Below are 24,038 nucleotides of genomic sequence, written 5' to 3' on the forward strand. Positions count from 1 at the left end.
TTTTTTGCATTAAAATCTTCGTATTCTCACTTTAAGTTAAGTTTCTGTGTTATCTTTGTTTAATCTGCCAAGGACCTGTCAGGGATCCACCACCAATTCAAGTTGGCTGCATCTGTATCTTCAGTAGCTCCTGCAGTTTCTGCTTGTATCAAAGCATCTGTTACACCATAAGGGAGTCAAGGGACCCTGCTTTGGAGTAACTAAGAATATCTGTCTTGTTTATTAAGAGGTCAAATTGGTTAAAGTTATAAGTTGAGTTGAGTTAAGTTAAGTATATTCAGTTAAGTTTCTGTGTTATCTTTGTTGAATCTGCCAAGGACCTGTCAGGGATCCACCACCAATTCAAGGTGGCTGCATCTGTATCTTCAGTAGCTCCTGCAGTTTCTGCTTGTATCAAAGCATCTCTGATGTTGACTTCACCTGTTTGACAGTAGAGTATGACTGGTCCTGATGATCCATGGTGGCTGGATTGAGGCTCTGGTAGGTGTCTGGATTGGATTGAGAGGCTGGAGCAGACTTCTTCTTGGTGGGAATCTGCAACAAACAATGTAAAGTTTTGCAAGGTGACAAGACAGGGCAGCACACCTCAACAGTGGGAGCCATGGAAACAGTTCTACATCTTGCATGTACCCTACATCTGTTCTGTTTTAACACGACACACTATAAACCACACATGAGCAAGATTCAGCCCCAGGGCCGGACCCCGGCCACTGGACCATCTATCATCTCAATCTGGCCCTCAACGTTCTCAAAGGAAAACAAAGCGACCCCCAAAAAAATCAATAAAAGGCAGCATCATATTAACTCATTCATGGCCAGTTTAGGACTGCCAATATTTAGCTCGTGCCAAAGATTTTCATAATTGTTGGTCATCTTTCAAGACCCACAGTAAATTATCTATTAGCACCAAAGTGATTTGCAATACCTCAAAATGAAGATGTACGTCTCTGGGTTCACCAGAAAAAAAAGTGAGCTTTTAGCATGTTCTGTACTCTACTTATAGCCATTTATATACACCCTGTTTTCACCAAAAAGGTCTCTCTGAGAAGAGAAATTGGAGAAAAGGGCATTTTTGTAAAGGACACAATCTCAGGCAGAACTCGCTCTCAATTCTTTTATTTTGAACTGTATTGACATCAGACATGTAAATATTATTCGTTATGACACAAATGACAAAAAAAATATATATATATATAAATGAAGTGCTTTTTTTACATTCAACAATACAGTTTACTCAGTGTGAGTGAGTGTGAATGTGTGTGTGTGCGCGGGGCCCATGTGTGTCTCTTTACATTACATTACATTTCGTCATTTAGCAGACACTTTTATCCAAAGCAGTCTTGCAGCAATAGAGTAACATCAACACACACACACACACACACACACACACACACACACACACACACACACACACACACACACACACACACACACACACAGAGAGAGAGTTCTGTTCACAGCTGCTGCTGGATGGCACCTCCTTCCCAGGGAACACTATTGATCTCCCCGTCAATTAGCATAGGAGGAGAACACCAAACTGGTCTGAGATCAGCGTCTAGCCTCCTCTGCCTCTGCATCGTTGGCAATGCATATATATCAACAACAAAATGTGGGGCGAGGCTGCCAAGCTTTACGGGCTTCCCGAACTACAATTTTGCGTGATCTGTGTTTGAAAGAGCCTATAGTCACTTTCAATGTAATCCCGGCGGGTCTTTGCACGGCGCAAATGCGCTCTGAAAAATGGCTCCTGTCTGTTGCTGCGTTGTCCTCGTTCTCCTTCTCCTCCTCTCGTTCGGGGTGGGACACAGGAACGGGGTCCGGCTTGGCTTTGGGACCAGGCGCTGGAACCGGATCGATCATGTTGGTCATGGGTTTGACTACCGCGAACATCCAGGTTCGCTGCCCTGCAGCAAGGCGACCAGCGCAGCGCGCCGAGGGGCGTTTCAATGGCGTTTCTCCTCTCTGCAACAGGCAGCGTTTCTCCATTTTCTGTTATTTCCTCCTCCCCCATTTCAAAACAACAGCTGCGTAGTTGTTTGTTCACGTGTTGTCGGCTTTTCTTTGAGGCCAGGGACCTGATACCATGTCACAGGCTGGGGAAGTCTTTGAACTACGCTAAACACGAATAAAAACAAAAACACGTCAAACACGTATTTGGCTGGGAGGCACACTCCTGATAAGACGTTAAAGACGCATATGGCCAGGAATGAGTTAATGGTGGCTTGTGACCCTGAGATACCTGCTGAAGATGCAGAAGGGTTCTCAACAATGTGGATGCTCTGACCACCCTTCACCAAGGAAGACCACCATTAGGGAGGAACCAACTGGCAACACCATACAGTGGCAGCCATCTTGAATTGGTGCTCCCAGCTGGATCCCAGCCAGCTGCCAGGCGGCTGCCTTGCAAGGAACTGAACTTTGTTACACCATAAGGGACCCTGCTTTGGAGTAACTAAGAATATCTGTCTTGTTTATTAAGAGGTCAAATTGGTTAAAGTTATAAGTTGAGTTGAGTTAAGTTAAGTATATTCAGTTAAGTTTCTGTGTTATCTTTGTTGAATCTGCCAAGGACCTGTCAGGGAGCCGCCGTCAATTCAAGGTGGCTGCATCTGTATCTTCAGTAGCTCCTGCAGTTTCTGCTTGTATCAAAGCATCTCTGATGTTTACTTCACCTGTTTGACAGTAGAGTATGACTGGTCCTGATGATCCATGGTGGCTGGATTGAGGCTCTGGTAGGTGGAGTCTGGATTGGATTTAGAGGCTGGGGCAGACTTCTTCTTGGTGGGAATCTGCAACAAACAAGGTTAAGTTTAGCAAGGTGACAAGACAGGACAGCACACCTCAAATACAGTGGGAGCCATGGAAACAGTCCTACATCTGTTCTGCATTAACACGAAACACTCTAAAGTTTAAACCACACATGACTCATGAGCAAGATACGGCCTCGGGGCCGGACCCCGGCCACTGGACCATCTATCATCTCAATCTGGCCCTCAACGTTCTCAAAGGAAAACAAAACGAACCCCAAAAAATGAATAAAAGGCAGCATCATGTTAATACATGGAGGTGAATGTCTACAATGAGTCTGTACTGCTGTTTAACTCTATTCCAACAGAGGCCGCTGTCTACAGTAGTTAGACTGGACTGGCTCTTGTCAAAGGATGGCACGCAACCTTATTCCACACTGAAGTCAGCTGCTGTGGTTTCCCAGCAACATCGGTGTGATATTTCTTACAGAAGGTCGGCTTGGAACCCAAACAACTGAAGGAAGCCACTGGGAAGATGGAGCCATGGCATCTGAGACCATCTCAAGATGGTTGTGTTGACGAGAGCCCGCAGTTGGAAACCTTCTGCAAGCGAAGGCTAATTTGCTCTTTGCTGCCCCCCTCAGGTGAGGTGTAGCCTACAGGCTAAGGGACAAAACGCTTGTGAACCTACCTGCTGAAGATGCAGAAGTGTTCCCAAAAATGTGAATCCTCTGACCACCCTTAACCAAGGAAGACCACCATGAGGAGGAACTGGCAACACCATACAGTGGCAGCCATCTTGAATTGGCGCTCACAGCCAGATCCCAGCCAGCTGCCAGGCGGCTGCCATGCAAAGAACTGAACTTTGTTACGCCATAAGGGACCCTGCTTTGGAGTAACTAAGAATATATGTATTGTTTATTAAGAGGTTGAATTGGTTAAACTTAGGATAAGTTGAGTTGAGTCAAGTTAAGTTAAGTATATTAAGTTAAGTTTCTGTGTTATCTTTGTTTCATCTGCCAAGGACCTGTCAGGGAGCCGCTGCCAAATCAAGGTGGCTGCATCTGTATCTTCAGTAGCTCCTGCAGTTTCTGCTTGTAGCAAAGCATCTCTGATGTTCACTTCACCTGTCTGACACGACTAGAGGATGACTGGTGCTGATCCATGGTGGCTGGATTGAGGCTCTGTTAGGTGGGGTCTGGATTGGATTTGGAGGCTGGAGCAGACTTCTTATAGGTGACACTCTGCAACAAACAATGTGAAGTTTAGCAAGGTGACAAGACAGGACAGCACACCTCAAATACATTGCGAGCCATGGAAACAGACCTACATCTTGCATGTATCCTACATCTGTTCTGTATTAACACACACTTAACACTTTAGATCCTGCTCAGGTGTAAATAGGCCACCCTTCTCATATATATATATATATATATATATATAGCCCTGGTAAAACATATATGTAGACATCAGGATGTAAATAGTTAAAGTAAAAAATAAAGTTAAAAATGCATAAATACAGTTTAAATATGTATGCATGGATAAAATAAATAAATAAATATAAAACTGTACATGGATGATAAAATGTATAAAATAGAAGTCATGCTGTTTACAGCTTTAAGAGTCAAAGTTTGGAGTTCATGCAAATGACCATATAGTTTGTTTGTTCATTCAAGGATTAAACTCGTGTAGTCAGACGATCAGCCTAACTTGCTTTGTAGCCTAATCTGTCCATCATTGGTTTTCTTTAATGTAATTGGAAGTCGTAAATCAAACAGCCAACCCAAGTCCAGTCTCAGGGTTAGGGGCGGGTCTTAGTGGTGAGCTGAGCATCTATCGGAGTTGGGGAATGACAGAAGCAATTTGTTGCCATTCAGAGAACAAGAGATATTTTACTGAGAGCATTTCGTTCATAACTCAAGGGTTTGACGACCAGTTATACTGTGGTTTTGGACGTTGTGTTATCTACAAGAGGTAAACACGAGTCTGTGTGTTGTTTTCTATGCTGTAGCCTAACTGAATGTTAGAAGTGTAAAAACGATGTTTTGTTGCTAATAGCGTTTAGCCGTTAGCTTAGCTAAATCGTCATTAGCATTGCAGTCAAGCTTTGCATTTGAAGCAACTGGTTAAGAGCTACTGCTAAATCGCCATGAAATAGTGTTTGGACTTGTTGCTTAGCTGATATATTTGAATCAGGAGACGGACAGTGGTCACTGAGAGAGAGGCGGACCAGTAAAGCTCTGTTTGGACCATGTGGAGAAGTTCCCCCTCGGTCCTGTGGGTGTGCTGCTGCTGTTGGACTGTCTGATGTTTCTTCTGACATTCTTCCGCTCATCCATTCCCCCCATTTGCCATTCATCTGCCCCATCCATCATCTGCCCCATCCATCATCTACCCCCCTACTTCCATGAACTACCTCCCTCTGATTAGTCCCTGCTTTCCGTGAGTACTGACTGCACGTGCCTTTTGTTTTACCTGCTTGTGTGAACAAGTGAAGCGGCCATTACAGTTTTCAGGCCTCCAGGCTTCCAAGCTACACTCAGGCCTGCAACAGGGGTTTCTGGGTTTGAGTGAGTGTGTGTGTGTGAGTGTGGGCCCACAGTATAGACGGTTTTAACTTGACAACAAAAACATTCTAAATTGAACCCCCGCTCACTTCCTGTTGCAGTGTTTGCTATGGACATAAAAGAAAAGAAAACACTTACAAGTGCAGGACTGATTCCGTGAAAACCGTCTATACAGCTGAGCAACGAAAACAAAAGTAACGATGTCGAGTGAATATTTCTGCAGTTTGCCGAATGCTGAGAAAAAGGAAGTGCTGTGGGGTTGTGCTCTGGTGAAAACCGTCTATATTTTCGAGGTGTATTGTTTTCAAAGAGGTTATACATAATAGTAATTGGACATATAAATTAGAGGTAATGGATAAATCAATAACAAAGAATTGGAATATAAATAGATAAATAATAATAATTGTTGTTTGTCAATTGTCCATATTATTTTATTTGCATTTATTTTATATGTGATCCGAAGCACTTTTTTCTACATTTTGTTACCTATAGTAATAAATCCCCACGTTTTGGGTTTATTGTAGTTAAAGCATAACTTGTTGTGTAATTCATATATAAGTAATTCATATTTGGGTAATAAATATTTGTTTAAAAAGGTAGATTAAAAAGACACAATATACAACAACAGGGATATATATATATTTTATATTTCCTGAACTTTATTGGAGGCACCGCCAGTTATATTAGTTTTATGAATAAGAGTGAATATTTAATGAACAGGTATATGGCGCCATTAAATTTGAAACCATAACCCAGGCCCCGCCCCATAGTACTATCACACTAAGCCTATTTAGATACTCTAGCTACATGGGACGGGTGTTACATATATATATATATATATATATATATATATATATATATATATATATATATATATATATATATATATATATATATATATATATATATACTGTTTATATACATGTATGCACACACACACACACACACACACACACACACACACACACACACACACAGACACACACACACACACACACACACACACATACATACATACATACATACATACACACACAGTATATATGTGTGTGTGTGTGTGTGTGTGTGTGTGTGTGTGTGTGTGTGTGTGTGTGTGTGTATATATATATTAGTGTTAGAAACCATGGAAACCAACAATGACATTAGAAAAAGTAGAACATTAGAAAAAGTAGAAGATAAACTCACCTGCAAGTTTCTGCTACCCGAGTTTCCCCTGGAGTTCGAACCTGTGGACAGACAGTACACAGGTTTGTGTGTGTGTGTGTGTGTGTGTGTGTGTGTGTGTGTGTGTGTGTGTGTGTGTGTGTGTGTGTGTGTGTGTGTGTGTGTGTGTGTGTGTTTGAAGTGGGGGGTACTCTATAGTAATACTATTGTATACTGTGGGGGACAGTGGGCTAACTGTAGACTTCAGAATTGATGGAAACCTTTTTAACGTCAGAAGGCTTCAAGCAGTTACAACAATAACATGTGAGCATGTCATGGAGCTACAGGATGCAGATGACTGTGCAGTTGTGGTCGACACACCGGAGGCACTGCAAGCTACCCTCACAGCTGCTGCAAGAGCGTATGGCAGGCTGCGTCTCTCTGTACATGTGGCAAATACCAAAGTAGTATGCTAGTGGGCATCTACTCCCCTATCTCATATACCAGCTTTCATCATATCTGACAAACCACTTGCAATAGTGGAATCTTCCAAATACCAGGACAGTTTCCTCTCTGACCAGTGCAGCATCGAAAGCGAGATACAAAACCGGATTAAACAAGCATTATCTTTTATTTTCTTCTTTTTTTTAACCTTTTTTTCTACAGACTCTCACTGAGAGCAATGCTCTCTTTTTCAGGAGCGCCCTGTTCACATTCACACACACATTCACACCTGGAAGCTGACCAGTACAACCACAGTCTGATCTGCTGGCCACTGAGCAGCTCCACTGGAGCAGTTGGGGTTAAGGGCCTTGCTCAAGGGCACCTCAGTGGTGTGGATGAGGGAGGGGCAAGCACTGCCTTTTCACTTTCCCCACCCAGATTTATCCTGCCGGTCCCGGGGATTGAACCGACGACCTTCCGGTCAGCTTGCTTCTTTGGCAGACTCAGGAGAAGTCTTTCAAAATAAAGACCTCAACGTCTACACCAAAATATCTGTTTAGCAGACGTCATGACAACATCTCCTCTCCAGCTGTAAGGTGTGAACGCTGTACGGTCCCACCTCAGAAGGCATGAGGCCTTCCATATCAGATGTCTGCAACACATCCTGAGGATAACCTGGCATGACCAAGTGCCCCATAATGCAACACTCCACAAGACCAACTGCAGGCTACCACCAACACCAAGCAAGTGAAGCAAGTGTGTGGCTAAAAGGTGTGTGTGTGTGTGTGTGTGTGTGTGTGTGTGTGTGCGTGTGTGTTCGTGTGTGTGTGTGTGTGTGTGTGTGTGTCACTCACCATCATTGTCCCTCTTTGTCTTCTTCCACTTGTAGAGCAGCAGCAGACTGACGGTCAGCAGCACAACCACGCCCACCACTGTCACACAGATCACCAACACCTGCAAGTCAACTGGGTGAGAGACTTAGAGGGAGAGTGGGGAAGATGGGAGAGAGGGGGGGGGGGGGGGGGGTTTGGGCAGAGAGAGCAGGTTAGGGCCATATTATTATTATTATTATTATTTGTTTTGACAAAAATGCTTAAAAACAGGCTTCAGACTGCCCAGAACAAATTGATGAGGGTAATATTGAAACCCTCGGTCGCACATTGGCAGGAGCCATTTTAAAATTCTCAGCTGGCTTCCAGTGGAGGCACAACCACGGGAAAGGGTAGACTTAGCATGGTCCACAAGATCATTTATGGCTCTGTCCCGAGTTCTTACACAAGTATTTTACTCATGTCAGGGAAGCTCATATTGTTTTTACTAGATCCAGTGTTGCTAACCTGTGCTTGTATCCACCTTATTTTTGGCGGCCATGATGCACCATGGGTGCTGCTTCCTTCTGCTGTCCTCTTCCCCTGTTACGTCTAGCTTGACAACACAGCCCGTCTAATGTACCCGTCTGTAAACGGTGCAGCTGAGCTGATAAATGCCGACTTGTTCAACGAGCAACAGGTTAGCGAATGTGATAAATAACATTATTAGGCTACATTCCCAAAACGAGTGTTATTTTGTGACGCGCAAACTTTTAACGTCGGAGTTCGACAAGGAAATGCGATGCGAGGAGGCACATGTCAAGCCAGCGTAAACACAGCTGCTCATGTTCTAGACCGGATATTGCTCCCAGAATTATTTTACAGCAAAATAAGGTGGATAGGTTCAAAAATCTCACTGGCAAAGGTACCTTTTCTTACATTGGAGCCTCCGAAGCCTAGACTTGCACATCAAATCTGTTCGCATCCTGCATAGTTTAACGGTTAAACTATGCAGGATGCGAACAGATTATGGGTTAAACTTTAACCCATTGATACCTGATGCAGCATTTGCGTGTATATCCCTCATTTGTGTGTGTATCCCTTTAACCCTAGAACACTAACGTGATTTAAAGTCACACCATCACTAACGTCGGGTGTATTTCACCCGATGCAATATACCCCATAAAACATACTTCTCATCAAAATATCTTAAAGTACAACAATACATGGCAAATTGTTTTTTTTTGTTTTTAAATGTGAAATATCACAAAAAACACAAAAAAGTTTATTATGGGGGACACTATAAAAAAATCTGTAAAATTCGGGAAAAATTAGGTAATCGTCCCAACCCCCCCCCCTCCAAAAAAAAAGGAGCTCCCAACTGTTCCTTCGGTCCACCCATTCATGGGACTTGTGTGGTGAAAATCACCACACAAGTCACCACAATACCATTAACCCTAACCCAAAGATATTTTACGCTCTATCACTAATATAACGTCGGGTGAAAATCACCCGAACACGTAGCCGGTAGAAAAAACCATGAATGGGAGCAGGGAAACAAACCTACATTCAATGACGTCAGTGAGCATCGTGAAGGTACCTAAGAACCCGCCCACCTCAGACAGCAGCAAGACAATGAAAATCACGTGAATTAAATTGTCCGGGTGAAAATCACTCGACGTTCTAGGGTTAAGACCTTTAAGTCTTAAAGGGATACACACACAAATGCTGCATCAGGTATCAATGGGTTAAAAACCTTAACTAGAGCAAGGCTGTTGGATAAGGTGCCTCTGTAGTGTCTCCCTGTTTTATATAGTTCTCCCATTTTGTTATCTTGTATTGCTTTTTAATTGACTTTTATCTGTCTATTTTCTATCTAATTCTTACCATTGTTTGATTTCTATTGCTCCCTTAATGTTGTATGTTTTCGTATGTCTCGTTTTTTTGGCATACATTATTAAATAGGTGCACTGAATACCCAGGTATTTGAACTAAAAGAAAAGAAAAGTCATTTTTGGGTTCAGCTCCACTTTAAACTTTATTTGGTCATTTATCATACATTTTTGTTCTTCTACCCATGGATGGAATACTGGATGGACCAACTGGTCCAGAGGCCCAAGAGCTCAGGGGGGCCTTTACCCAGAGCTCATCAGACAATCCCCCCCGCCCCCCCACCCCACCCCCGCTTCTATGAAACAACATTTCTCTGATCTGTGACACAGGGAGGTGTGACAATGCCTCTTCTTCTACCTAACCTCATCCTGTTTAGCAGAGCTCTCTGTTTCTCAGTATTGCTCAAGGTTTCCTGCCTGTCAGTCTCTCTCTCTCTCACACACTCACATGCAAACATCACCTGACTCAAGCTGTTTTTTCTCTCCAGAAGCTGTTGTATCAGGCTGGACTAGATCCAGAATGCTGCTGCATATCTTCTGATAAGAATTAGGAAATATATCATATTTCTCCATACTGGCATCTCTGCACTGGCTCTGTGTAAAATACATAATATAATTTAAAATCCTTCTCCTCACCTACAAGGCCCTTAATGGTCAGGCACCATCATATCGGAGCTCATAGTACTACTACTACTCGTGGTTCATAGAGTTCTGAGAAGTAGAATGGGAGGCAGAGCCTACCAGAACTATCTTCCAGTCTCGGTCCCGGAGGCAGACATCCTCAGTCTCCACATTTCAGAGTAGACTTAAAACTTTCCTCTTTGATGAAGCTTATAGTTAGGGCCCCTAGTTATTCTGCTATAGGCTTAGACTGCCTTCTCTTCCAATTAAAGGTGAGTTTTCTTCCCGTTAAAGGGGAGTGTTTTCCATGACACAATGGCCCCTATTGTCCCGCAGGCCTTTGGCGCAAAAACTGGCCTTACACGCAAAAAAACGTGCTTTGCGCCTGCCTCGGGAAGATATCAACATGGCTTTAGGCCCCCAAATGCGCTTTAGGCAAACTGGGCATGGCGCAGTCCCCTCCCAGAATGGGCGAAAATGGGCGTTTCGGCCTTAAATACCGGCCTAATGATATCTTCCTACCTGGCGTTAATTTAGCGCTTTGCGCTTTTGAAAACCAGGCCTATTCAGTGCGCTGGTTGCGTGGAGCGCTCCTCTGCCCTTTCCTCTGTCCCTTCTCTCTGTGTCACTCCCTCTGTCTTGCTCATCAGTCTGACACAATATGACTGCTTGAAAAAAACTTCGCCGGTTCTCTCTCTCTCTCTCTCAGAAAAATAAGTTGTTCTACCGTACATAGTATAACAACATGACAGTTTTTTCTAACATGACAGTTTTGAGCCCGTGACATTAACTCATTCACCGCCAATGACGTCTTTGACGTGTTATCAGCAATGGCCTTCCCCGCCAAGGACGTGTTTGACGTGTTTTTGTTTTTATTGGTGCAGCGCCTGCAGCAAACACTTGCCCAGCCTGTGACACAGACACAGGTCCCTGCCTTCAAAGGGTAGCCGACAGCACGCGATCAAACACATACCGCAGCTGTTGTTTTGAAATTGAGCAAGAGGAAAAGCAGAGAACGGGTAACGCTTCCTTGTGCAGACAGGAGAAACGCCATTGAAACGCCCTCGGCGCGCTGCACGAGCTGGAGTCGCCTTCCTCTGTGCCAGCCAGGAGAAAACGGGAGAAAGTAATCAAGAGATGTGTTTGATCATCGGAGGAATGAGGAAATGATCGATCAGTTTGCGAGGGCGGTGAGGACGTGTTGAATAGCCGAGGGGAAAACGGGAACGATCAAATAGCAGAGTTGATATGACAGGGAGACATGGACGAGGACGGTGTACCAGAACAAATCAAAAATAAACACAGGAACAGCTAGGCAGCAGCGGGCAGAAGGCACTCACAGCAGCCCGCTGTCCTTCTCAAGAGCTCTTCAGTTGGTTCATGAAATCGCTGGGCTGCGTGCCCTCCAGTGTTGCTCCTGGCCAATCCCAGCGCCACAGGGCGTGGTTATTGCTTATCCTATGTTGGGTTAGAAATCTAAAAGGGGGATCGTGTGTGTGTGTGTGTGTGTGTGTGTGTGTGTGTGTGTGTGTCTGTCTGTCTGTCTGTCTGTCTGTCTGTCTGTCTGTCGGTGTGTCTGTCTGTCTGTCTGTCTGTCTGTCTGCACACTCACACCGAGTAAACTGTATTGTTGAATGTAAAAAAAAAGCACTTCATGTGTGTATATATATATATATATATATATATTTTTTTTTTGTCATTTGTGTCCTAACGAATAATATTTACATGTCTGATGTCAATACAGTTCAAAATAAAAGAATTGAGAGTGAGTTATGCCTGAGATTGTGCCCTTTTACAAAAATGCTTTTTTCTCCCTTTTCTCTTCCCAGACAGGCTTTTTTGGTGAACATGGGGTGTATAAAAAGGGTTATAAGTAGAGTACAGAACATGCTAAAAGCTAACTTTCTTTTTGGGGGTGAAAGTAGAGACTTAGATCTTCATTTCGAGGTATTGGACATCACTGTAGTCCTAGTACAGAATTTACTGTGGGTCTTGAAAGATGACCAAACATTATGGAAATACTTGGCCTGTGCCAAAAATGCCAGTCAGATATTGGCAGTGAATGAGTTAAGAGGCTATTGCATCATCCTACCTGTGCAGTGAACGCAAAGAAAACGAGATCATTCTGGGCAAACATTCACTGCCTGGCTTCCTGGCAACAGCCAGACATGTGAAATCTCCCAGCATGCATTGGGCTAATCCATTTCAATAATAAATCGCATCGAAATTAGCCTAAATAGATAGAAAGGTACATCGAAATAGATCTAAATAATTTGTAATGTTCCCACAACATGCTATTGTAGAACATTTCAATATTGGACTAAATAAAATCGCGAAATCCAAACACAACCCTATGTGAAACATATATGTCATCCTGGGCCTATATACTGTATATCCCTCGTCGATTTAACGTGATTTAGATAAGTGACAGCGTAACGCGGTTCTACTGTCATGTGCTATAATGTGATGTCTGCTCCAATAAATTGGCCCTACTTCACACATTTAGTTTTACAATAAAAACTCATTTCTGCAATGACTTTACATAATGTAGGCTATATTTCTTTGCATCATCCTACCTGTGCAGCAGGGGAGAGAAAACGATATCATTCTGGACAAACTTTCACCAATCTAATTAATCTCATCATAGGGATAGGCTATATTTTTCTAGCTGATGCGTTTAGAACATTCTTTTCACTTTGATCTTGCTATAGTGTAGCGTATTTACATGCTTGCAGTATTTAAACTGCAGTTAGATTGGTTTGAGAATAATATGGAATAATAGCCTATATATGGAGACAGACAGGGGATAAAAGGGAGGGGGGGAGATCAGAGCCCTCGGCTTTTCTGAAGCCGGACTGGATCGCTCAGTGGAATTGGAGCTGAAAAGTGAAGCATGTGATTCGTTTACTGCACTTATCCAATGAGCAGATAGTGCATAATTTTACGCTTAAAAGGCGTGGTTGTAATGCTTTAGGCTGCGTGTAGCGCCAACACCAAGATATCGAGTGGGCTGGTCCACGCCCACTGATCTGCGCTGCGCTGGGCGCTCAGGGCAGTTTATAGGCTGATGCAACGATAGGGGCCACTGAGCCCTATCTGCTCTCTCTCTTTGTCTCTCTCAAGCCAACCAGTCAAGGCAGATGGAAGCCCACCTAGGGCCAGCTGCTGAAGGCTTCTTCCCGTTAAAGTGGTCTTTCCTAGGCTGATATGTTACGTTCTGGCTCACCTTCAACTTCACAGGCTGATATGTTGTGTTCTGGCTCACCTTCACAGGCTGATAGTGTCTTGCTTGCAGTGGCGTTGCTAACGTGATTGTTGACCAAGCAGACGAGCTCTCCTGACAGGCCTGGTTTCAGAGTGATGCTGTTCTTCTCATGATCTCCAGAGAGGCGCTCGGTGTTTGTCACTGTGTGTCCATCCAGAGTCCAGCTGTACTGAAGACCGTCCCCCTCACAGGAGCAGGACACCCTCATCCTCTCCTGGGACAGACACTCAGAGAGCAGCAGGGGGGAGGACACACGGGCTGAGGGAATAGACTCACATCAGTTTGCACTTTGACAGAATCAGCAATGCAATCAGTAGGGCCATATGATTTCTGCAATTCAGAAAAAACAGACAGAATCATGGAATTTGGTAATAATCTATCTTCTTCAGGGGTAGCATTAAACCTGCCAGTCTCTAGTGCCAAGGGAGGAGTTCCAGAGCGAATTTTCCGTCTGTCCAAATCAAACTTCACATAGGGTTCTACACAGTAACTGTCTTTTATGAGACAAAAGGGTTCTTAGCTTTGGTTTAGACCAGATCTTATCTTATCTTTATACAGAAGAAAGATATTACTCATAGAGGGAGTGCGCTTAGGGGTACCTGACAGAGTTCAGCGCTGAATTTCATGCTCTTCGGCATAGCGCCACCTACCAATACCTTACACACACAACACAATCTTGGGCCGGAGTCCGAAACTAGACTTGAAGGCCGCATAGCGGCCTGATAATCTAGTATTATAAATTATATTAATCACACATATTATTCTCAGTTAAATGACTGATATTGAGTATTCTCATGAATCCAAATTGAGACAGCATGCCCTCTATAGTCGGGTGGGTGGGGGATACATTGGGTGTATGGAGGGAGTGTGTCCCCATGAACCCCCTGTAATCCTCAAGGTGTCCACATGTTAACATCAAAATTAGTTTTTTGATGTTAACTCAAAATATTGTCGCAAGGGTCTGTTTGGTGGCAATCTTTGCAGCCATCTTGGATTTCCAATGAAAATGGATCATCATCATAACTTTTGAACTATACATAGGCCTACAGAGACAAATGACTAAGAGTTTCTGTGTCATTTTGGCATGAGTTATTGATTGAGAGGGTTATTTTAACTTTTAGCAAGTTTGGTATAGTAAAAATGGCAAAATATGAAATAAGTCGATGTCATTTACACACTTAATATTGCAAAATATTTGCCTACATATCAGTCGGTGAGCCAGTAGGTTTGGGATTAGTGCTCATAGTGATTTTTGGCAATGTATACGCATCTCTAGAGTTAGAAAATATGTGATAGCATTGCACCAGTGCTAACTAAATGTCTGTTATCACTCGATTTACATCCCCATGCAAAACACACTTTTCAAACATGGAGTTTTAACGTAGGTTCAGACAGGACGATCTTGATCCTCACCGGTTCCACAGTCACTGCACTTCTCCTGCTTGCTCACCTGTTAACCTGTCAGCTTCCTTGTGATAATTGAATAATCAGTGGTTGCCTCCTAGTTTCCCATAAGCCAATAGCATAGCAGCACATCACCTCATACACCTTTGCTCACCTGCACTGCTAGCCTATCACATTGTGGCACTCCCCTTAGGCAGCCTATCACATGGTTGCTGTGTGCATAACCACTACTTTGTGCTGCAAATTGACAAGTGGCTATCATACTGGAATATGTGGCTCATCATTATTACCAATTTCTCCAACCGTTCATAAGAGTAATTATTTACCTTGAATGGACAGTTGTAGATTTTGATCTGCGAATGTACCTCCATTTTGATGATAGATGTGAAGGGTATATTGAGCACTGTCAGTCAGGTTGATGTTACTTATCCTAAAAGTTCCATTACTGGGAGTAAAGGAGAATCTGTTTTCTAACATGTTAGCCGTAACCATATTATTTCTCATAAAGAAAACTGTGTGAGCTTTGTTTTTCATCCATTTATAATTATATGATTCAGAGAACTGAGTGACCAGTTGGAGAACGACAGTTCCTCCCAGAGCTCCAAAACATTGAGTTCCATTCTGTCTGCCATCACAGTAGGTTTCTACACCTAAAGACATTCAGAAAAATAAGACACAAAAAATAAATGTCACAATCAATATCCATATCCATAATTTGAGTTGTGGGAAAATATTCATGTATTGAATAGATTATGAAACAGTGTATATGGGTATCTAGTGTCTTTCTGCTCTCCCTGTGAGCCAACTAAGCAGCTGCTTAGAGCCCCACAGCCACCAGGGGGCCCCTGGGTGAAGAAGAATATATGACACAGTGCAGTCCATGTTTGAGGACTGGAGCTCTTGTGCGCTCAAGCTACAGTGAAGATTCTGGAAACTAGACATCCAGACGAAAACGTAGGAACTGACAGTATGCTAGCTCGCTGGCAAGCAGGCAAAAAATAGCTCAACATTTTGTGTTTTTGAGGTAAATGGACTTGACTATTTTCAAACGGGTCCCTTGACCTCTCACATCAAGATATGAATGAATGAATGAAATTGGACTAATTAGAATCAACCACACAAGTCACATGAGTCAGCCATTTCTGACATTATGTCAGCGATATAGGGTTTAAGAGCTCCATGGTCATTAAACACTTCTGCATCCAGTGGAGAAAAAAATCTCTGAATATAATATTCTGGAATTGCAAGTGTTAACTGATAACTGCATATGGTAGCTGGTTCTATGAATACTTCACCGCCTATCTACTGTGAGGCAGGACCCCCAAATTTCCCTTGCTTAGGACCCCCAGATGTAGAGGGCCGGCCATGCCCACACGCCCCACTTTCACTACCACCTAGTGTTAGTTTCCTTAAATTATTGCCACCTTTGATGCAAACCTGTATCATACAGCCAAAATTGTATCCATATAATTTATATTATTTGCTATATAGATTATTGTTTAAAAAATCTTTCTGGTTTCTTTGCTAATTTTTCACTTTGTTTAGAGAAAATCAGGTAAACATTTTGTGTGAACTCAATGGGCCCTATCGTTGCAATCGGCGTAGAAACTGCGTTTAAGGCCTAGCGCTAGGCCGCCTAGCGCAGTTAGTGGGTGTGGACCAGCGCACTCGCTATCTTGGTCTCGGCGCTACACGCAGCCTCAACCATTATAACCACGCCTTTTAAGCGTAAAATTATGCATAGTCCGCTCATTGGAGAATTGCGGTAAAGAGTCACACGCTTGCCTTTTAAGCTCCAATTCCTGGACAAATCCGGTAAAACCAGACAAAGCCAAGCGCTCTGCCCCCCCCCACCCCTCCCTTCATCCAGTCTGTCTGTCTCCATATATAGGCTATTATTCCATATTATTATGCTTCTCAAACCAATCTAACTGCAGTTTAAATACTGCAAGCATGTAAATACCCTACACTATAGCAAGATCAAAGTGAAAAGAATGTTCTAAATGCATCAGCTAGAAAAATATAGCCTATTAGATTGGTGAAAGTTTGTCCAGAAAGATATCATTTTCTCTCGCCTGCTGCAGGAAGGATGATGCACATAAATATACCCTACATTATGTAAAGTCATTGCATAAATGTGTTTTTATTGTAAAACTAAATGTGAAGTAGGGCCAAGTTATTGGAGCAAACATCACAGTATAGCAGATGACAGTAGAAGCGCGTTCCGCTGTCACTTATCTAAATCACGTTAAATCGACAAGGGATATATATAGGCCCAGGAGGACATATATGTTTCACATAGGGTGGTGTTTTCATTTAGATGTTTTATTTGGTCCAATATTGAAATGTTCTACAATTGCAGGTTGTGTTACCATTACACATTATTTAGATCTACCTTTATATAGGTTTTCGGCTCATTTGGTTGCTATTTAGTAGCGAAATGGAGTACCACAATGCATGCTGGGACATGCCAGGCAGTGAACTTACAACTTATTTTTCCTATGGGAAGTGTGTTGTGTCTGTCTGAGCGAGGGAGTCAGAGAGAGAGAGTTGTATTGTGCCTGTCAGACTGAGGAGAGAGAGGGAGAGAGTGACACAGAGAAGGGTGACAGAGGGGAGCCAGAGGGGAGCGCTCCACGCAACCAGCGCACTGAATAGGCCTGGTTTTCAAAAGCGCAAAGCGCTAAATTTACGCCAGGTGGGAAGATATCATTAGGCCGATATTTAACGCCGAAACGCCCATTTTCGCCCATTCAGGGAGTGCGCCACGTCCATTCGGCCTAAAGCGCATTTGGCAGCGTAAAGCCATATTGATATCTTCCCGAGGCAGGCGCAAGGCACGTTTTTTGGCGCCGAAGGCCCGTTTTAGCGCCGAAGGCCTGTGGGAGAATAGGGGCCATTGTATGTGTCCTGCTCTGTCTGAAACCTTGGATATTGAACATTGTGGTAAGGCATGAAGAGGTTCCTTGACCATTAGGCCTGACAGGACGACCTCCCATTTTTGGCCTGGCCTGGTCACATTTATATTGATTCAACACAAAACAGCTTAATATTCACGCAATATACAATCATCAATGTATTTATGTGACAAATAGTGAAACAGCTCACCATGAGAGACTCCAAGTAGCACCATCAACAGTCCAATCATAGCTTCCATGTCTCTGTTCACCCTCAGCTGAGCCAGTCGCTGCTTTCAGACTGCCAAAATGTACCATAAAAAAGGTCAAAATGTCAAACTGTACCCTCAAAATGTCAAACTGTACCCTAAACAAGGTCAAAATGTCAAACTGTAGGCTACCCTAAAAAAGGTCAAAATGTCAAACGGTACCCTCAAAATGTCAAACGGTACCCTAAAAAAGGTCAAAATGTTAAACGGTACCCTAAAAAAGGTCAAAATGTCAAACTGTACCCTACAAAAGTCAAAATGTCAAACTGTGTCAAACTGTGTCAAACAGTCAAACTGTGTCCCAGGTCACGTGACCTGACACACACACACACACACACACACACACACACACACACACACACACACACACACACAGATATATATGTGTCTGTGTGTGTGTGTGTGTGTGTGTGTGTGTGTGTGTGTGTGTGTGTGTGTGTGCACATGTGTGCGTGCGTGCATGCATGTGTGTGTGTGTGTGTGTGTGTGTGTGTGTGTGTGGCGGCGTGCAAAACCCTTCACATGACACTGCTGCACATTGTTGGTAATGAGCCAAAGGACGAAAATGAGTTTTTCATGTATTTTGAGATTTTGAGTGATTTGGTTACTTTCATCTCCGTAGTACATCATGGTGAATAATTATTTTCATAAAACAAAAGGAAAATTATTTATTTGTATGGTATTGTATTGGTGGACTGCCACTGTAGAAAATACAACCTTGTGGAATGTTTAAAGCCACGCTTTACTTTTAGACACATAACACATTAAATACTTATAACTGTTGATCTGAGAGAGCTGCCTTGATCATTCAAAAAGTTATGAATAGCCAGGGGAGAGTTTCTAATTCATGGAAATGTCAAAAAATGAAAATGTCAAATTCCCACCATGTGAAGGGTTTTTGCAGACCGCGCGTGTGTGTGTGTGTGTGTGTGTGTGTGTGTGTGTGTGTGTGTGTGTGTGTGTGTGTGTGTGTGTGTGTGCGTGCGTGCGTGCGTGCGTGCGTGCGTGTGTCTCCCGGTAGGTCACATGACTTATTGTCGTGTCTTGGGACACAACTTCCACAACAAGCATACTGTATAGAGACGTGTAGTCGATTAGAATGAAAATAGAATGAATGAATTAGAATGAATTAGTATTTTATGTTGAATGTGTCTAGCTGTTTATATGAAGGAAGTTTATTAAAAAAAATACTGAGGAAAAAAATCAATCAATTTGATATGTCCCATTTACATGTACCTGCAGAACTCTAAGATGGACACCAGAGGCTCCATTACAATCACATTAGATTTGAACACAGCTCTATAGAAAACATGTTTGTTTTGTCGCCATTGGGAACTTCAATGAAATCCAATTTCTGTATTTGTTGAGAAAAATAGGACCAATAAAACATATCATGAAATGGCACAAAGGTGGATGCTCTTCAGAATCACTTACAAACCCTGTATCAGCCTCACTCGTCCCTCAGGCCCTTGGTTTAGTGTGGGGGAGTCCCTTCCCCTTCAGCTCGCTAACCCAACCTTAGCTCACATAGGCCTATAGAAGCTGGATATCCCAAGAGGGCTAGTAGTTTTACTTAAATTTTGACTTCTTGTATCTAGACTTTATTTTAGCCATCCGATTTTAAAGTACAGGTCACCCTGCTGAGAGCAAACTATCACCCCTGAAAAAGTATCAGTATAGGCTTACCTTCTGTTGTCGCAGGCTCAGAGAAAAGGAAACAAAAAACAAAAGAACGGTGCAGTGTTGGCTTTGTTTCTCTGAGTTTTTAGTAAAGCTATAAGTCCACTACACAACAGTAGACCTACACAACAGCAGCCTACCTGTCAGATGGAGGCTGTCTGACTAAAGTACAGGAAATGGTCTCTGTCTTTCTGCAAGGGAAGAAGCAACACTTCAGAAAAGAAAAAAACGGTGTGAATTCACAATAGCTGCACCAACTTTAGCCCCCTATAGAGAGGCAAAGTGACCGCCTACTTCCTGCTTCAGCACTGTACCAGAGATTTTCATCCACCATTTATTTTCCCATACACATTTAGTAAAATACTTGTAAAAATAGTTTTACTGGTTCAAACCAAATGGTTCAGATATGTTTAGATTCACTAACACAGATCACACCATGGTTAGAATGAATATATGTTTATTGATAAGTGAGTGTGGTGCGATTGCTTGGAGACTCTTCTAGTACACGGCACGGCCGTGTCCGGAACCAGGATTGCTTGGAGACTCATCTAGTACGCGGCACGGCCGTGTCAGGAACCAGGAACCCGGGGGTTGAGACTCTGAGTGGGGGTGACGTCTCTGGGCGTAGCCTGCTAGGTCCTGCGCCCGGGCGTAGCCTGCTAGGTCCTGCGCCCGGGATGGAGACCGCATCCTGGGTGGGAGCCCGCTGGGCTCGGTGTCCCAGGATAACGTACGATCTCCACCTACCCCCCCTGGTTCCTGTGTTCAGAGGACAGAGAAGCAAGATTAGGCATGTGCAAAACATATCTTTAACAGTCTGCGGGAGGAAACCGGAGTGCCCGAGGAAAACCCGCGCAGCACGGGGAGAAACCTGCAACTCCGCTCGTGCTGCCCGTAGCGAGATGTGAACTAAGGGGTGTGGAGGGGGGGGTCGTGAATACATGACAAACGGGAGAGAAGTGGTATGCCTGTGAGTATATAAAGGCTACAGGTGATTGAGCTGATAGAAAGCCGGTGTGGCTCGGTGATTGGATTGGAGGAGCGCAGGTGAATGGGTGATGGATTAGAGTAGGTGGCGGTGAGATATGATGCGGACATGGTGTGATCTTGTGTTCCTGAACCTCAGTTATCAAGCTAACTCCATTTCACTAACACAGATCACACCATGGTTAGAATGAATATATGTTTATTGAGGAGTGAGTGTGGTGTGATTGCTTGGAGACTCTTCTAGTACACGGCACGGCCGTGTCCGGAACCAGGATTGCTTGGAGACTCATCTAGTACGCGGCACGGCCGTGTCAGGAACCAGGATTGCTTGGAGACTCTTCTAGTACACGGCACGGCCGTGTCCGGAACCAGGATTGCTTGGAGACTCATCTAGTACGCGGCACGGCCGTGTCAGGAACCAGGAACCCGGGGGTTGAGACTCTGAGTGGGGGTGACGTCTCTGGGCGTAGCCTGCTAGGTCCTGCGCCCGGGCGTAGCCTGCTAGGTCCTGTGCCCGGGATGGAGACCGCATCCTGGGTGGGAGCCCGCTGGGCTCGGTGTCCCAGGATAACGTACGATCTCCACCTACCCCCAAAAGAGCCTCAACACAGCGGGAGCTGGCTCGTCAGATGTCGTCGAGGTCGTCGTGGATGAAGATCGCATCCTGGGAGGGAGCCCGCTGGGCTCGGTGTCCCGGGATAAACGACGATCTCCGTCCACCCTCAGCGAGCTTCAACACAGCAGGAGATGGCTCGTCAGATGTCATCGAGGTCGTCGTGGATGAAGATCGCATCCTGGGAGGGAGCCCGCTGGGCTCGGTGTCCCAAAGTAACGGACGATCTCCATCCACCCCCAGCGAGCTTCAACACAGCAGGAGATGGCTCGTCAGATGTCGTCGAGGTCGTCGTGGATGAAGATCGCATCCTGGGTGGGAGCCCGCTGGGCTCGGTGTCCCAGGATAACGTACGATCTCCACCCACCCCCAAAAGAGCTTCGACACGGCAGGAGATGGGCTCGTCGGATGTCGTCGGGGTCGTCGCGGATGTAGCTGTGGTATGCTTGGGAGGACCTTCGTTTTTTACGGAGTCCTTTCAGGAGCATGGTGAGGGGGTGGTTGGTGATGTAAAGCGAAGTGCGGTTGAACTTCTCAGCCGGGAGGGAAGCCTGAAAAGTGACGGAGTCATTTGGCGTGGGTGGTGGGGCCATGGGGGCAAGCGACCCTGGAGTGGGCGCCGCCGCAGAAAGAGCATGTGTGGAGGAACCGGCAGCCGGACGCGCTGCAGCCCCTATTCTCTCTCTTTTTTTTTTTTTTTTTTTCTTTTCTTCTTCTCTCTCTCTTTCCTATCTTTTCTTCTCTTCTTTTCTCCTTTTGCTTTTCTTTTCTCCAGCGGCCCAAGGTTTGGACCGTGTGTTCTGAGAGGCCCTTGCGTCTCTGGGCGGAGCTCCCGTGGCTCTGCAACCCAGGATGAAGACTGCGTCTCTGGGCGGAGCTCCCGTGGCTCTGCAACCCAGGATGAGGACTGTGTCTCTGGGCGGAGCTCCCGTAGCTCTGCAACCCAGGATGAGGACTGTGTCTCTGGGCGGAGCTCCCGTAGCTCTGCAACCCAGGATGAGGACTGTGTCTCTGGGCGGAGCTCCCGTAGCTCTGCAACCCAGGATGAGGACTGTGTCTCTGGGCGGAGCTTCCGTAGCTCTGCAACCCAGGATGAAGACTGCGGCTCTGGGCGGAGCTCCCGTGGCTCTGCAACCCAGGATGAGGACTGTGTCTCTGGGCGGAGCTCCCGTAGCTCTGCAACCCAGGATGAGGACTGCGTCTCTGGGCGGAGCTCCCGTGGCTCTGCAACCCAGGATGAGGACTGTGTCTCTGGGCGGAGCTCCCGTAGCTCTGCAACCCAGGATGAGGACTGTGTCCCTGGGCGGAGCTCCCGTGGCTCTGCAACCCAGGATGAGGACTGTGTCTCTGGGCGGAGCTCCCATAGCTCTGCAACCCAGGATGAGGACTGTGTCTCTGGGCGGAGCTCCCGTAGCTCTGCAACCCAGGATGAAGACTGCGGCTCTGGGCGGAGCTCCCGTGGCTCTGCAACCCAGGATGAAAACTGCGCCTCTGGACGGAGCTCCCGTGGCTCTGCAACCCGGGATGGAACTGAGAAGGGGGGGGGGGGGAGCAGACAAGTAAAACCAACATTGGGGTGCTGGGGAAGGGGTAGGAGGGGGGGGGGGGAGGGGGGGGTATCCGGTAGGGGAAGAACAGGAGGAAAGGGGATGACGCCAGTGGCCGCGGAGGCCGTGGCGGAAAGAGGGCCGAGGGAAGGGGCAAGCTGAAGGCTTACCTGTCAATGTTACCTGGCAACCCGCCTCCATTTGAAAGCGTCGTTGCAGCGAGCCGGAAAAGGTGTGAATGGTCAGCTCAGTCATAAAAAGATTACAGGGGAAATCACCTCATGTATCAAGAAAGTGCAGGAGTGAAAGTAAAAAAAGTAGCCTATACAATCATGACTGCAGGGACGCCAGGAGGAATGCTCCGTGCGGTTAGGCTTTATGCTCAAACCATTAGTAGGTAAAATTAACGGATATAATAATAAGCTTCAGAGGGCTAGCTGTCTGTGGCGAGTTGGTCTGAGATTCCCTCACGAAATCAGCTCTGTGCATTCCCTTACAAAAACTACTAACGTTAAGTAGTCATGTGCATTTATAGCCTATACTATTCCCCCGACGAACGTTATGCAGACTGCAGCTGTTTGATATGCGGGCGGTCGTGTATCGTTCCAATTGTAGTAGGACACCATATCGATCTGCCCGCCCACCATGCGAGTGCACCTATCCTCCCTGCTCAGCGGACATAGGAGAAGGAGGGAAGTATTGTTGTTGAATGAATTCGTTCATCATACAGTAGCCTAGGCTACACTAACCTATGAAAATATTCATTTGGGCTAGGAGGAGCATGAAATCCCTCCGCTCGCCTTTCAATCCGGGAGCAGGGGATTTCACCTGAAAGTACACTGCAGCACGGGAAAGTGGCTGTGCTGCTTGGCTCTGTGTGAAAGCAATTTCTGTGGCGAGGGTGCGGCCTTTGCGGGACTCCTAAACGGCAATTTTTGCGCGATCTGTGGGTGAAAGAGCCTTCACTCTCTCTCTCTCTGTCTCTCTCTCTCTCTGCAAACACACTCTCCCCCCCTCTATCTCACTCTCTCTCTCTCTCTCTGTCTCTCTCTCTCTCTGCAAACACACTCTCCTTCCCCCCTCTATCTCTCTCTCTCTCTCTCTCTCTCTCTCTCTCTGCAAACACACTCTCCCTCCCCCCTCTATCTCACTC

At 45.2% G+C, this 24,038-nt stretch overlaps 1 protein-coding gene across 1 annotated transcript in view; it reads right to left on the reverse strand.

Annotated features, from left to right (window-relative positions):
* Positions 1 to 21,931, reverse strand: part of LOC310791619 (asc-type amino acid transporter 1-like) — a gene marked incomplete at both ends in the record, with an annotated part of 73,024 nt that extends 51,093 nt beyond the window's left edge. Inside the window, 3 exons of the mRNA XM_083653283.1 lie at positions 7,756 to 7,866; positions 13,489 to 13,746; positions 21,706 to 21,931. Of these exons, the coding sequence (XP_083509409.1) occupies positions 7,756 to 7,866; positions 13,489 to 13,746; positions 21,706 to 21,931 (595 nt within the window). The remainder of the gene's footprint in view (positions 1 to 7,755; positions 7,867 to 13,488; positions 13,747 to 21,705) is intronic.
* Between the last annotated feature and the right edge of the window lie 2,107 nt (positions 21,932 to 24,038).

Source organism: Poromitra crassiceps (assembly GCF_964638095.1).
Source record: "Poromitra crassiceps genome assembly, chromosome: 16".
Lineage (NCBI taxonomy): Eukaryota > Metazoa > Chordata > Actinopteri > Beryciformes > Melamphaidae > Poromitra > Poromitra crassiceps.